We start from the raw sequence: 12333 nt of genomic DNA, 5'->3' as shown, positions 1-12333 counted from the left end.
ACTTCAACACCCCATTCTCACCACTGGACAGGACCACCAGACAGAAACTTAACAAAGAAACACAGGAACTAACAGAAGTTATGACACAATTGTATTTAACAGACATTTTCAGAACATTCAATCCAAACACAAAGGATTATAACTTCTTTTCTGCACCACATGGAACCTTTTCTAAAATCGATCACATACTTTGCAATAAAGCAAACCTCAACAGATACAAGAAAATTGGAATGACCCCCTTTATCTTATTGGACTACCATGGCTTAAAATTAGAATTCAACACCAACACAAATTGCAGAAAACCCACAGACTCATGGAAATTGAACAATGCTCAGTTGCATCACTCTTGGGTAAAGAAATCAAAGACTTCCTAGAATTCAATATGAAAATGAAGGCACTCTGAAACCTATGGGACACTCTGAAAGCAGGTCTAAGAGGAAAGTTTATAGCATTAAGTGCCCACATGAAGAAACTGTAGAATATCCGCATTAGAGAATTAATAGAATACCTGGAAGCTCTAGAACACAAAGAAATAAATTCTCTCCAGAGGAATAGTAACCAGGAAATAATGAAATTGAGAGCTGAAATCAATAAAGTTGAAACAAAGAAAACAATACAAAGATTCAATGAAACAAAAAGTTGGTTCTTTGAGAAAACCAACAAGATAGACAAACCTTTATCCAAACTAACCAAAAGGCAGCAAGAAAACATGCAAATTAACAAAATCAGAAATAAAAAGTGGGACATAACAACAGACACTGGGGAAATCCAGAGAATAATTAGGTCATATTTTGAAAGCCTGTACTCCACAAAAATGGAAAATTTAAAGGAAATGAAAGATTTTCTGGATAAATATCACTTACCAAAATTAAATCAAGAACAGATAAACAATTTAAATAGACGTATAAAGCCTAAAGAAATATATGCAGTCATCAAAAGTCTCCCAACTAAAAAAAGTACAGGGTCAGATGGTTTCAGGGCAGAATTCTACCAGAAATTCAAAGAAGAACTAATACCAATACTCCTCAAAGTGTTCCACACAATAGAAGCAGAAGGGTCACTGCCAAACTCTTTCTATGAGACTATAATCACCCTAGTACCTAAACCACACAAAAATCACAACTAAGAAAGGGAACTACTGACCAATCTCCCTCATGAACATTGATGCAAAAATACTCAACAAAATAATGGCAAATCAAATCCAAGAACACATCAGAAAAAACATCCACCATGATCAAGTAGGCTTCATCCCAGGAATTCAGGGATGGCTCAACATACAAAAATCCATCAATGTAATCCACAATATAAACAATCTGAAAAAGAAAAACCACATGATCATCTCACTAGATGCTGAAAAAGCCTTTGACAACTTCATGATAAAGATCTTGGAGAGATCAGGGATAACAGGAACCTACCTAAGCATAATAAATGCAATATACTGCAAACCAACAGCCAACATCAAACTAAATGGAGAGAAACTCAAGGGTATTCCTCTAATGTCAGATACAAGACAAGGATGTCCACTCTCTCCATATCTCTTCAATTTGAAGTTCTTGCTGGAGCAATAAGACAACAAAAGGAGATCAAGGGGATACAAATAGGAAAAGAAGTCAAACTCTCACTATTTTCAGATGATATGATAGTCCATGTAAGTGATACAAAGAATTCTACCAGGGAACTCCTACTGCTGATAAACACCTTCAGCAAAGTGGCAGGATACAAGACTAACTAAAAAAAAATCAGTAACCCCTCTATACCTAGACAATAAATGTTCTGAGAAAGAAATTAGAAAAACATCACCCTTTATAATCACCACAAAAAAAAACATCTTGGGGTATCTCTAACCAAACAGGTGAAAGACTTGTATGACAAGAACATTGAGTCTTTAAAGAAATAAATTAAAGAAGATATTAGAAAATGGAAAGATCTCCCATGCTCTTGGATAGATAGGATCAACATAGTAAAAATGGCAATCCTACCAAAAGCAAGCTACATATTCAATGCAATACCTATAAAAATCCCAGCACACTCGGGCGGAAGCCGGCTGCTTGGTGGGAGCTCCGGAGCGAGAGTGCCGTGGGGAGCGCTGTCGGCCGGTGCCATGCCGTCGTCGCCGCTGTGGGTGGCGGTCGTGTGCTCCAGTAACCAGAATCGGAGCATGGAAGCACACAACATCCTCAGCAAGTGGGGTTTCAGTGTCCGGTCCTTTGGAACAGGAACTCATGTGAAGCTCCCAGGACCAGCACCTGACAAGCCCAATGTTTATGACTTCAAAACCACATATGACCAGATGTACAATGATCTCCTCAGGAAAGACAAAGAACTGTATCCCATGGCTGACCCTTAGAGAAGCAGGGTGGTCTTCTGGTGGGTGTGATTTGTGACTGGTAGTCACTCTGATCCCCCACCCTGCAGGGTGTGTTTTAAGGTGAAACAGGACCAGCAAATGTGCTCTGGCATTTGTGCCTGTAGTGCCCACACCAATCCTTTTTTATTTATGAGAAGTCTGTTTCCTTTCTTCCTTCCTTCCTACCTTCCTTCCGTCCTTCCTTCCTTTTTTTTTTTCCTCTCTTAATTTGAGACTGGGTCTCACTACATAACCCTGCTTAGTCTGGAATGTACTCTGTAGGCTAGGGTGACCCTGAACTCACTGAGCTCATCCTACCTCTGCCTTAGTGCTGGGATGAAAGAAGTGCAGTACCAGCCCAGTGAAGAACTCAGTTTCTTTCCTTTTGCCTACTGGAGAGTCTAGAGTAGTGATTCTCAACCTGTGGGTCATGACCCCTTTGGAGGTCAGTTGACCCTTTCATGGGTTGCCTAAGACCATCAGAAAACACAGATATTTGCATTATGATTCATAACAGCAAATTTGCATTATGAAGTAGCAACAAAAATAATTTTTGGTTGGTGTCTTCAGAACCATGAAGAGGAACTGTAATAAAGAGTCACAGCATCAGGAAAAAAAATCCCAGCACAATTCTTCAAAGACCTTGAAAGGATAATTCTCAACTTTATATGGAAAAACAAAAGACCCAGGATAGCCAAAACAACCCTGTACAATAAAGGAACTTCAGGTGGCATCAGTATCCCTGACTTCAAGCTCTACTATAGACCTATAGTAATGAAAACAGCTTGGTATTGTCACAAAAATTGATAGGTAGACCACACACCTATGAACTCCTGATCTTCTACAAAGAAGGTAAATCTATACAATGGAAAAAAAGAAAGTTTCTTCAACAAATGGTGTTGGCATAACTGGCTACTGCCATGTAGAAGACTGCAGATAGAGTCATAATTCTCACCATGCACAAAACTTAAGTCCAAATGGATCAAAGATCTCAACATAAATCCAGCCACACTAACCCTCTTAGAGAAAGTGGGAAGTACCTGTCAATGAACTGGTACAGGAGACCGCTTCCTGAACATAACACCAGTAACACAGACACTGAGATTGAAAATTAATAAATGGGACCTCCCAAGACTGAGAAGCTTCTGTAAGGCAAAGGACACTGTCAACAAGACAAAAAGGCAGCCCAAATAATGGGAAAGATATTCACCAACCCTACATCTGACAGAGGGCTGATCTCCAAAATTAAAAAGAACTCAAGAAGCAAGTCTCTAAAAGACAAAAGGATACAATTAAAAAGTGGGGTACTGAACTAAATAGAGAATTCTCAACAGAGGAGTTAAAAATGGCTGAGAAACACTTAAGAAAGTGCTCAACATCCCTAGCCATTAGGGAAATCCAAATCAAAACACCTCTCAGATACCATCTCACACCTCTCAAAATGGCTAAATCAAAAACACCAAGGACAGTTTATGCTGGAGAGAAAGGGGAACGCTCCACTGCTGATGGGAGTGCCAACTTATACAGCGACTTTGGAGATTGGTATGGAGATTCCTCAGGAAAATGAAGTTCAGTCTGCCCCAAGATCCAGCAATCCACTCTTAAGCATATTCCCAAAAGATACACATTCATACAACAAAGACACCTGTTCAACTGTGTTCATAGCAGTATTATTTGTAATAGCCAGGACATGGAAGCAACCTAGATGCCCCTCTACTGAAGAGTGGATAAAGAAAATGTCTACATTTACATAATGGAGTACTACTCAGTGGGAAAAAAACAATGGAATCTTGAAATTTACAGGCTAATGGATGGCACTAGAAGTAACCATCCTGAGCAAGGTTAACCCAGTTACAAAATACAAACATTGTATGTACACTCTCATATATGGACTTTAGATATGGAGCTGGACATTGCCAGCCTGCAATCCCACTGCCAGAGAGTCTGGGACTGGAAGGACCCTAAGAGAGATATGCCTGGTACCCTGGAGAGGGAGAATGGGGCAGGATTTTCTGAGAGGATTGGGAGTATGGGGTGAGGGGAGAAGGAGCAGGGAGAAAGTGAGAGGGAGAGGAGTTGAGGAGAGGAGGACATGCAGGAGCAGTAAGGTTGAGTCAGGGAAGAATAGAGAGCAGGATGAGAGATACCATAATAGAGGTTGTCATTATAGGTTTGAGGAGACATCTGGCACTAGTGAGATCTTCAGAGATCTACAAGGATGACACCAACTGATAGTCTAAGCAATAGCAGAGAGGTTAACTTTAAATGCCCTTCCCCAATAATGAGATTGATGACTACCTTATATGCCATCCTAGTGCCTTCATCCAGTGACTGATGGAAGCAGAGGTAGACACGTACAACTAAACAGTGAACTGAACTCCTGGAACCCCGTTGCAGAGTGGGAGTAGTGATGAGCAAAGGGGTCAAGACCAGCCTGGTGAAACTCACAGAAGCAGCTGACCTGAACAACTGGGAGTTCATGGTCCCCAGACTGGTACCTGAGAAGTGAGCATGGAACTTAACCAGACCCCCTAAATTTGGATGTCAATGAGGAGGCCTTGGCAATCTATGGGACCTTAGATAGTAGACCAGTATTTAGCCTTGGCATACAAAATGACTTGGGAAGCCCATTCCACATGGAGGGATGCTCTCTCAGCCTGGACACATGGGGGTGGGCCTAAGCCCTGCCTGGGATGATATGACAGGCTTTGATGATTCCCCATGTTGGGCCTTACCCTCCCTGGGGAGCGGAGGGAGGATGGGGCGGGAGGTTGCAGGGGGCTGGTAGGGGCCAGGGGAGGAGGGTAGGTGAGAGGGCTAGGATTGACATGTCTAGCAAACTTGTTTCTAATTTAAATAAAAATTGCTATTAAAAAAGAAGAAATTGGATATATATTCTGGAAAATGGAAAAATATTGTTTCATGCCTTAAAGTCTTAGGCACTTGTATTTATTCAGTTTCATTAAATATTTATACCCAATTTTGGATATAAGAGAGTGCTAGTATCACAAAGACGGAATCTACCAATCACTTCCATTAAAGAAGAGGAACAATGTCTGCTTTGAAACAGTGACTGGACTCTTAAAATCCTCAGGTGAGACTTCTTGCTTGATGTGCAATATATGCAAATGTTTCCCATGTTAAATGGAAAAACTGCAATGCATATTTGTACAAATAATATGATTAATATTGTAGAAAAAATATTTTCTTTTATATATATAAATTTTACTTAATTAGAAACCATCTTATTTTACATATCAATTGCAGTTCTCTCTCCCTCCCATCCTCCCATGCCCTCCAACGACCTCCCCATCCCATTCCCCATTCACTCCCCAGGGAGGGTGAGGCCTTCCATGAGGGATCATTAAAATCTGTCAAGTCTTTAGGGGCAGGGCCTAGGCCCTCCCCTGTGTATCTAGGCTAAGAGAGTATCCCTCCATGGGAAATGGGCTCCCGAAGTCTGTTCATGCACTAGGGATACATCCTGGTTCCACTGCGAGAGGCCCCATAGACTGCCCAGGTCTGGTTTGGTCCTATGTTGTTTACCCAGCTGTCAGACTGGGGACCATGATTTCCCACTTACTCAGGTCAGGTGTTTCTGTGAGTTTTCCTGGCATGGTCTTGAAGCCTTTGTTCATCACTCCTCCCTCTCTGAAACTGGATTCCAGTAGTTTGCCTCAGTGCTTGATTGTGGATCTCTGCTTCTGTTTCCATCAGCTACTGGATGAAGGCTCTAGGATGGCATTTAAGGTAGAGAGCATTCTCATTATAGGGTACAGGCATTTGAGGTAGCCTCTCCACTATTGCTTAGGGTCCTAGTTGGGGTCATCCTTGTGGATCTCTGTACTATTCCCTAGTGCCAGATTTCTCTTTAAACCTATAGTGGCTCCCTCTATTGATGTATCTCTTTTCTTGCTCTACTCTATTCCTCTCCCAACTCAATCTTCCTGATACCTCATTTTCTCCTCCCCACCCTGCTTCTCCCCTCCTCTTTCTCTTACCTCCCCCATACTCCTCAAATGAGAAGTTCAGGAGATCTTATACCTTTTACCTTCTCTAGGGGACCATGTATGTCTCCCTTATGGTCCTTCTTGTTTCCTGGATTTTATGGAGGTGAGGATTGTAGGCTTGTAATCCTCTTTACTATGTCTAGAATTCATATATGAGTGAGTACATACCATATTTGTCTTTCTGTGACTGTCTTATCTCACTTAGGATGGATTTTTCCAGTGCTATCCATTTGCCTGCAAATTTCAAGATTCCATTGCTTTTTTCCACTGAGTTGTACTCCATTGTTTACTACATTTTCTGTATCTATTCTTTGATTGAGGGGCATCTAGGTTGCTTCCAGGTTCTGGCTATTACAAATAATGCTGCTATGAACATAGTTGAACAGATGCCCTTGTTGTATGAATGTACATTTTTGGGTTTATGCCTAAGAGTGACATTGCTGGATCTTGAGGTAGACTGGTTCCCATTTTCTGAAGAAACTGCCATACTGATTTTCAAAGTGGTTGTACAAGTTGGCACTCCCACCAGCAATGGAGAAGTGTTTCCTTTCTCCACATCCTCACCAGCATAAACTGTCATTGGTGTTTTTGATTTTAACAATTCTGAGTTGTATTGATTTGCATTTCCAATATATACAAAGAACTAAAAAAGCTATTCACCAAAACACCAAATAATCCAACTAAAATGTGGGATACAGAACGAAACAGAATTCTCAGTTGAGGAATCTAAAATAGCTGAAAGACACTTAAGAAAGTGCTCAAATTCCTTAGATGTCAGGGAAATGCAAATTGAAAAGTACTTTTTAATCTTCAGACATTTAGACAATTCTATGGAAACATAAAATTGTTAATATTGCTAGTAACTTATGCAAATCCACTCTGTCCATAATAATAATGGACTAATCTCATTTGCAGTTTTAACATTACTGAGCATACCCTTTGTTACAAGTCCTATTTTCTATTAGGAATGAGTTTATATCAGAGCACTTGAGAAACAGACAAGATTCCTAGCCTATTCTACACAATTTCCTCTTCCCCTTTTTCATTTTATTAGTGATTTTCCTGGTTGGAAGGAAAAAGTGGCTAACACAAAGCAAGTAAGAAAAAAAGGATATGATTCAGTGTGCCGTTTTGGAGGATCACAGTTCTTCAGGTGATGAGGTTTGACAGAGTGTCTCAGCATATGAAGGCAGCACATGTTAACACGGAAGTGAACCAGGAATCATAACTGAAGGCTGCCGCTTGGCTGTGGTCTTCAAAGACCCAGCCCTCGTGATCTGCTTTTGCTCTCCAGGGACCATGTAGATTCCAAAGCCTCCACAAACTCCAAGGTGTTTAGTATGCGAGCCTGTGGGGAGCATTTCAAATTCTCGCCACAATATCCATCCTAATATTCAGTCAAATGCACTTTTCAGATAATTTGAAATGGAATTTAATACTTATTCCAGCATCTGTCTTGAGTAGTCATATCTTCCTTTGTAACACATAAGGAATACATTTTTGCTTGGTAAATAGACTTTGCCAATGAGGTAGAGTCTGTCTTCTATCCATGATGAACATTAAAACCTTAAACCCCAAAACAGAACAATTTAAAAATAAACGTTAAAATGAGAAGGAAACAAAGAATAAACATTGAAGCTTTGCAGATAAATGGGGAGAAATATGGTTTCTACATTTAGTGCAGCTTTGTAAGGAGACACACTTGAAGGAATAACAAAGGAGGTGAATTATGGATTTGTATATTTGACAACTAAATTATTTCACTTCAAATACTTTGTTTTATTTCATTGTGTTTATGTTATGTGGACATGTTTCTGTGTCTATATGTATATGTGTGCTTCTATATGTACATGCGTGTATAGATGCCTGCAGAAGCCAGAAGAAGGTGTTCAACCAGCTTGAGCTGGAGTTACAGATGGTTGTGAGCCACAGATTTGGTTGCAAGAAACTGCAAGAGCATCAAATCATCTGAAGAACCGAACCATCTCTCCACCCAAGTTACTGCCTTTGAAACAGTGCTGATACAGTTCAAATAAGAATAAAACATTTGTGGGACTGGTGAGATAGTTCACTTGGTTAAGAGCATTTGTTGTTCTTTCACATGAAGAGCCATATGGTGACTTATAACTCCTGTACAACTCCAGTTTTAGGGGATCCAATATCCCACCTCTGTTCTCTGTAGCACCAGGCACACAAGTGGCATGTGTGCGTACACACACACACACACACACACACACACACACACACACACACACACGATAAATTTTTAAAAGAAAACATTTGTGAAGATAAAATACACATAGGTTTAACAACCTCATATAATATCACACATGTTGGAAAAACACTGAGTTAACAAAAGTTACAAATTTCATAAATTTATAATTGATAAAAGAAAAACAACAGGAAAATATTCATTTTTCTCAATCTCTTTAGTAATCAAAGAAATGAAAATACTATTAATCCTTCTATAACCAATCATATTTTAAAGTTTAAATTAGATATGGCTTGATGTTAGAAAATATTTGTAAAAGGTAACAACTCAAATGGAACTCTAAATTAGGACACATTTTCCAGAGAGCAAGTTGGCAGTGTAGTTTGAGCACCATAAAATATTCATCCTTTTTGATTTATGAATTTCTCTTCCAGAAATCTACCCATGAAATGCAATATACTCACAAAGATAATTTCAAATAAGCAATTTGCAAAGCAAGATTATCATTGCAAAGTAAGTGCTGATCTTTGGGTATGGTTTGCTCCTCAAATTTTTATATATTGGAAGACTCGTCTTCAAAGCAATGATATAAGAGTCAGCTGAACCTAATGTGAGGTCATTGGGAGTTGTTATCGGAAGTTCTCACGCGAATTCAGTTAGTTCTTTTGAATGGTGAAAGCACAAGGGGTCTCAGTCTTCCCCTCACTCTTTATACATTCTCTCATGATGTGCTTTCTTCCTCTCAGACATTTTTGTTTCTAAGCTGCCATTTACCATGATGCGATACAAGGTTCTCACAAGTTCTAACATAATGGCATTTGAACTTTGAGTCTAAGTAATTATGAACTCAATAAGCCTCCTTTCCTTGCAAGTTTTCCAGCCTCAAGTATTTATTAAAATAATAAAAAGAATGCAATACAATTAACTTCTGTAGAATATGAGAGTCAAGTGATTAATTCCAGGAGAATAATTTAACAATGTTTCATAAGCAGTACCTTTTAGATAGTTAGATGATAGATGATAGATGACAGATAAATAAAGATAGATTATCATCTATCTATATATACAGATAGATAAATAGATGATAGATCAATCAATTGCTAGATAAATCATGATAGGTAGATGAATGATAGATAGTTGATAGATGATGATGATAGATACATTGATGAAAAATAGATATAGATAATTATAGATAAATGAGAGATGGATAAATATAGATAGGTAGTTATGGATAGATGACAGATTTATACATAGATGATATATAGAGATACATAGATATAGCTATATAGCCAGATGATAGATTAGATATGAGATAGATGATATAAACCTAATAGATAGAAGATACATAGGTAGATAGATATTTGTAGCAAAACATGAAGTGATACTTATGGCAATCCAGGTTAACATTCCAGTAACTGGTCATGTGGCTGTAGGCTCCGTGTACAATTTTCTTTATTCAATTATCTAATCTGTATTTCCTTTGCCTTCAGCACACATTGCAGCTATACATGTTGCTTTACCTGGTGCAGTAAAACAAACATTTCTTGCCAGAGAAACTGGATCATTTCTAGACCTTACTAGGTCGGTATTTTTAATCTTCTTCTTATCTTTATCATAGGGCATAGTAAGAGCAATAAAATAAAAATTCTCAAGAAACTTCCAAGCTCATTCTTCCTTGCCTCCATTGTGTACAATAGAATTTAATTACCTCTCAGTAGCTAGGAGAAATGGTCCCAGACAGCATGGCAAAAACTTCCTTAGCTTGATGATTGGTGACATTTATTTATGAAACTTTGTACACTTCTCTTTCATGATCATTTGATGGATTGGCATCACCTCTTTATTAATAGAAATAGAGCCATTAATATCTGTAGCAAAGGGTATGGGGCTACAACACTTCTCAATGATCCGGGTGAAGGGCTGAGGATTTAAATGAAGACAAAAGACAGCAGCTCATTCTTGCAAGGGGAATGGCGTTTATTGTAACAAGAGCAGAGCATTAAAATACCAGTAAGAAGGCACTGTGGAAAACTACAAAGGTCAGGAGTTCATGTTCTCAGGGCCCTCCAGCAAAGGACGGGCAGAACACAGGAACTTGAATTTAGAAAATAAGGACAGGCAAAACACAGGAACTTGCATTCAGGCTTAACTGGAAGGAGGGGACAAGAGGTATTTGCTAGAAGCTCCTAGCCACAAGCTGGTCAGCAGACCCCCAAGGAGGAAGAGTGCAACAAATCCCCCTTTTTTATATAAATAAAAATGAGCATCTGTTTTACTCATCATCAAGAAGCCTGCCCAGGCCTCTCAGATCCTCTGTCTTAGGTTAACATATATCCCCTGAGTATTACCTGTCATGGATTTCTCATTTGTCTTGCTGGCTCAACCAGACCTGCATTGAGGAGTTATCTGCTGCCAAGGAATGCATGATCTATGTTGTATGAAAATGGTGCTGGGCTTGTGGACTTCCTGTGAAGCAAAGGCAGACTAGGGCTAAGATTGTGCTGCCCAGGGCCATAATACCAAGGGCTAGTGACCCACTCCATTCCTTAAGTAATAGACCTTTCAGCTGCAGTACCATTAAGGGGGGGTCTCCCAAAAGGCGAGGCACCCTGGTCTCAGTTAGAATAGACAATTAAGCCATGTAATTTAATTAAGATTTAAAGTGTCCAATTATACTAGAGAATTAATATTATTTTGCGAACTTAAGGTAGAGGCAACTTCCTCTGAGAGCTTATCCAGGATGTCTGCCATGGAAACTGGCTAAGAAATAGGGAAGCCAGAAACTGCAGATGCTGTGATGTCAAAGTCTCTCCCGTGTCATGTGAGGATGAGTTGGTTCTTTCCTGAGTGTCCCCTGGTATAGGCATGAAACCAGACACACTGGCCACCAAGGCTTATACATCACCATTCCAACAGCTTCTCAAGTGGCATTCCTGGAGGAAATAATTAAGCATTTCTCCCAAGAGGGAGTGTTAGCAAATGTCCAGGCAGGTCTTCGAAGGGACAGACCTGAGAAGGTTGCTTGACCCAGCTCAAAAGAGGACCAATTAAGCGGGTCCTGCCAACATCTAGGGTCAGGCAAAAAGGGGGTGATCTTAAGTCCAATAACAGAAGCATTTTGAACAAATCAGCAATAGATGAATTGCTTAAAACTATGCAGCCATGTAGCTAGGTATATCTGACTCTGAAGACCCGCTGGCATCAGGACAGGTGGGTTCCTCATTAAAGCCTAGTGGGCTTTAATTGACGGCTGATGTGTATCAGCAGGAACAGAGATCACATGACACTCCAGAACCCAAATTGGGGATTCACCAACCTGTGGGAAGACACAAACAGACCCCCAAGCCCATACCAAAACCCAATCTGGTCCTTTCCAGAGGCCCGAGAATAGGTCTTACCATTTAACCAGAGTTTTTTTGCTGTATAGCAGACCAACAATGATGGTCTGCTGAGGAGTTGCCAGAAGCATCCACAATTTAAAAAAATAAGATATAGAGTAGAGTGACGGGAGCCAAGGTGACCCCCAAATTTCCCCTTCTTAATTTAAGCTAAATAGTCTTTCAGAGTGTGATGAGCGCATTCCACAATAACCTGCCCTTGGAGGTTGTAAGAAATTTCATTTTGGGGGGAAATATCAAAATCTAGACAAAAGTGATTGAAACCTCTGCTGACATAGGTAGGGCCATTATTGGTCTTAATTTGTTTTGGGACCCCCATGTAAGCAAAGGCCTGTAAACAGGGGCTCTTAACATCTTTCACTTTTT

At 39.8% G+C, this 12333-nt stretch overlaps 1 protein-coding gene across 1 annotated transcript; it reads left to right on the top strand.

The window, feature by feature from the left end:
- The first annotated feature begins 2036 nt into the window (after window positions 1-2036).
- Window positions 2037-2459, top strand: LOC106021612 (RNA polymerase II subunit A C-terminal domain phosphatase SSU72-like). Its single transcript, XM_040752633.1, has one exon. The coding sequence runs from the start codon at window positions 2102-2104 to the stop codon at window positions 2345-2347; it is 246 nt and encodes an 81-aa protein (XP_040608567.1). The 5' UTR covers window positions 2037-2101; the 3' UTR covers window positions 2348-2459.
- Window positions 2460-12333: the final 9874 nt, after the last annotated feature.

This window comes from Mesocricetus auratus, unplaced genomic scaffold, assembly GCF_017639785.1.
Source record: "Mesocricetus auratus isolate SY011 unplaced genomic scaffold, BCM_Maur_2.0 Super-Scaffold_100009, whole genome shotgun sequence".
NCBI classification, from domain to species: domain Eukaryota; kingdom Metazoa; phylum Chordata; class Mammalia; order Rodentia; family Cricetidae; genus Mesocricetus; species Mesocricetus auratus.
This window is presented reverse-complemented; position numbering and strand designations above follow the sequence as displayed.

What these genes read in the sequence shown, in the direction of transcription:
- LOC106021612 (XM_040752633.1), top strand. Translation starts at nt 2,102, where the DNA reads ATGCCGTCGTCGCCGCTGTGGGTGGCGGTCGTGTGCTCCAGTAACCAG.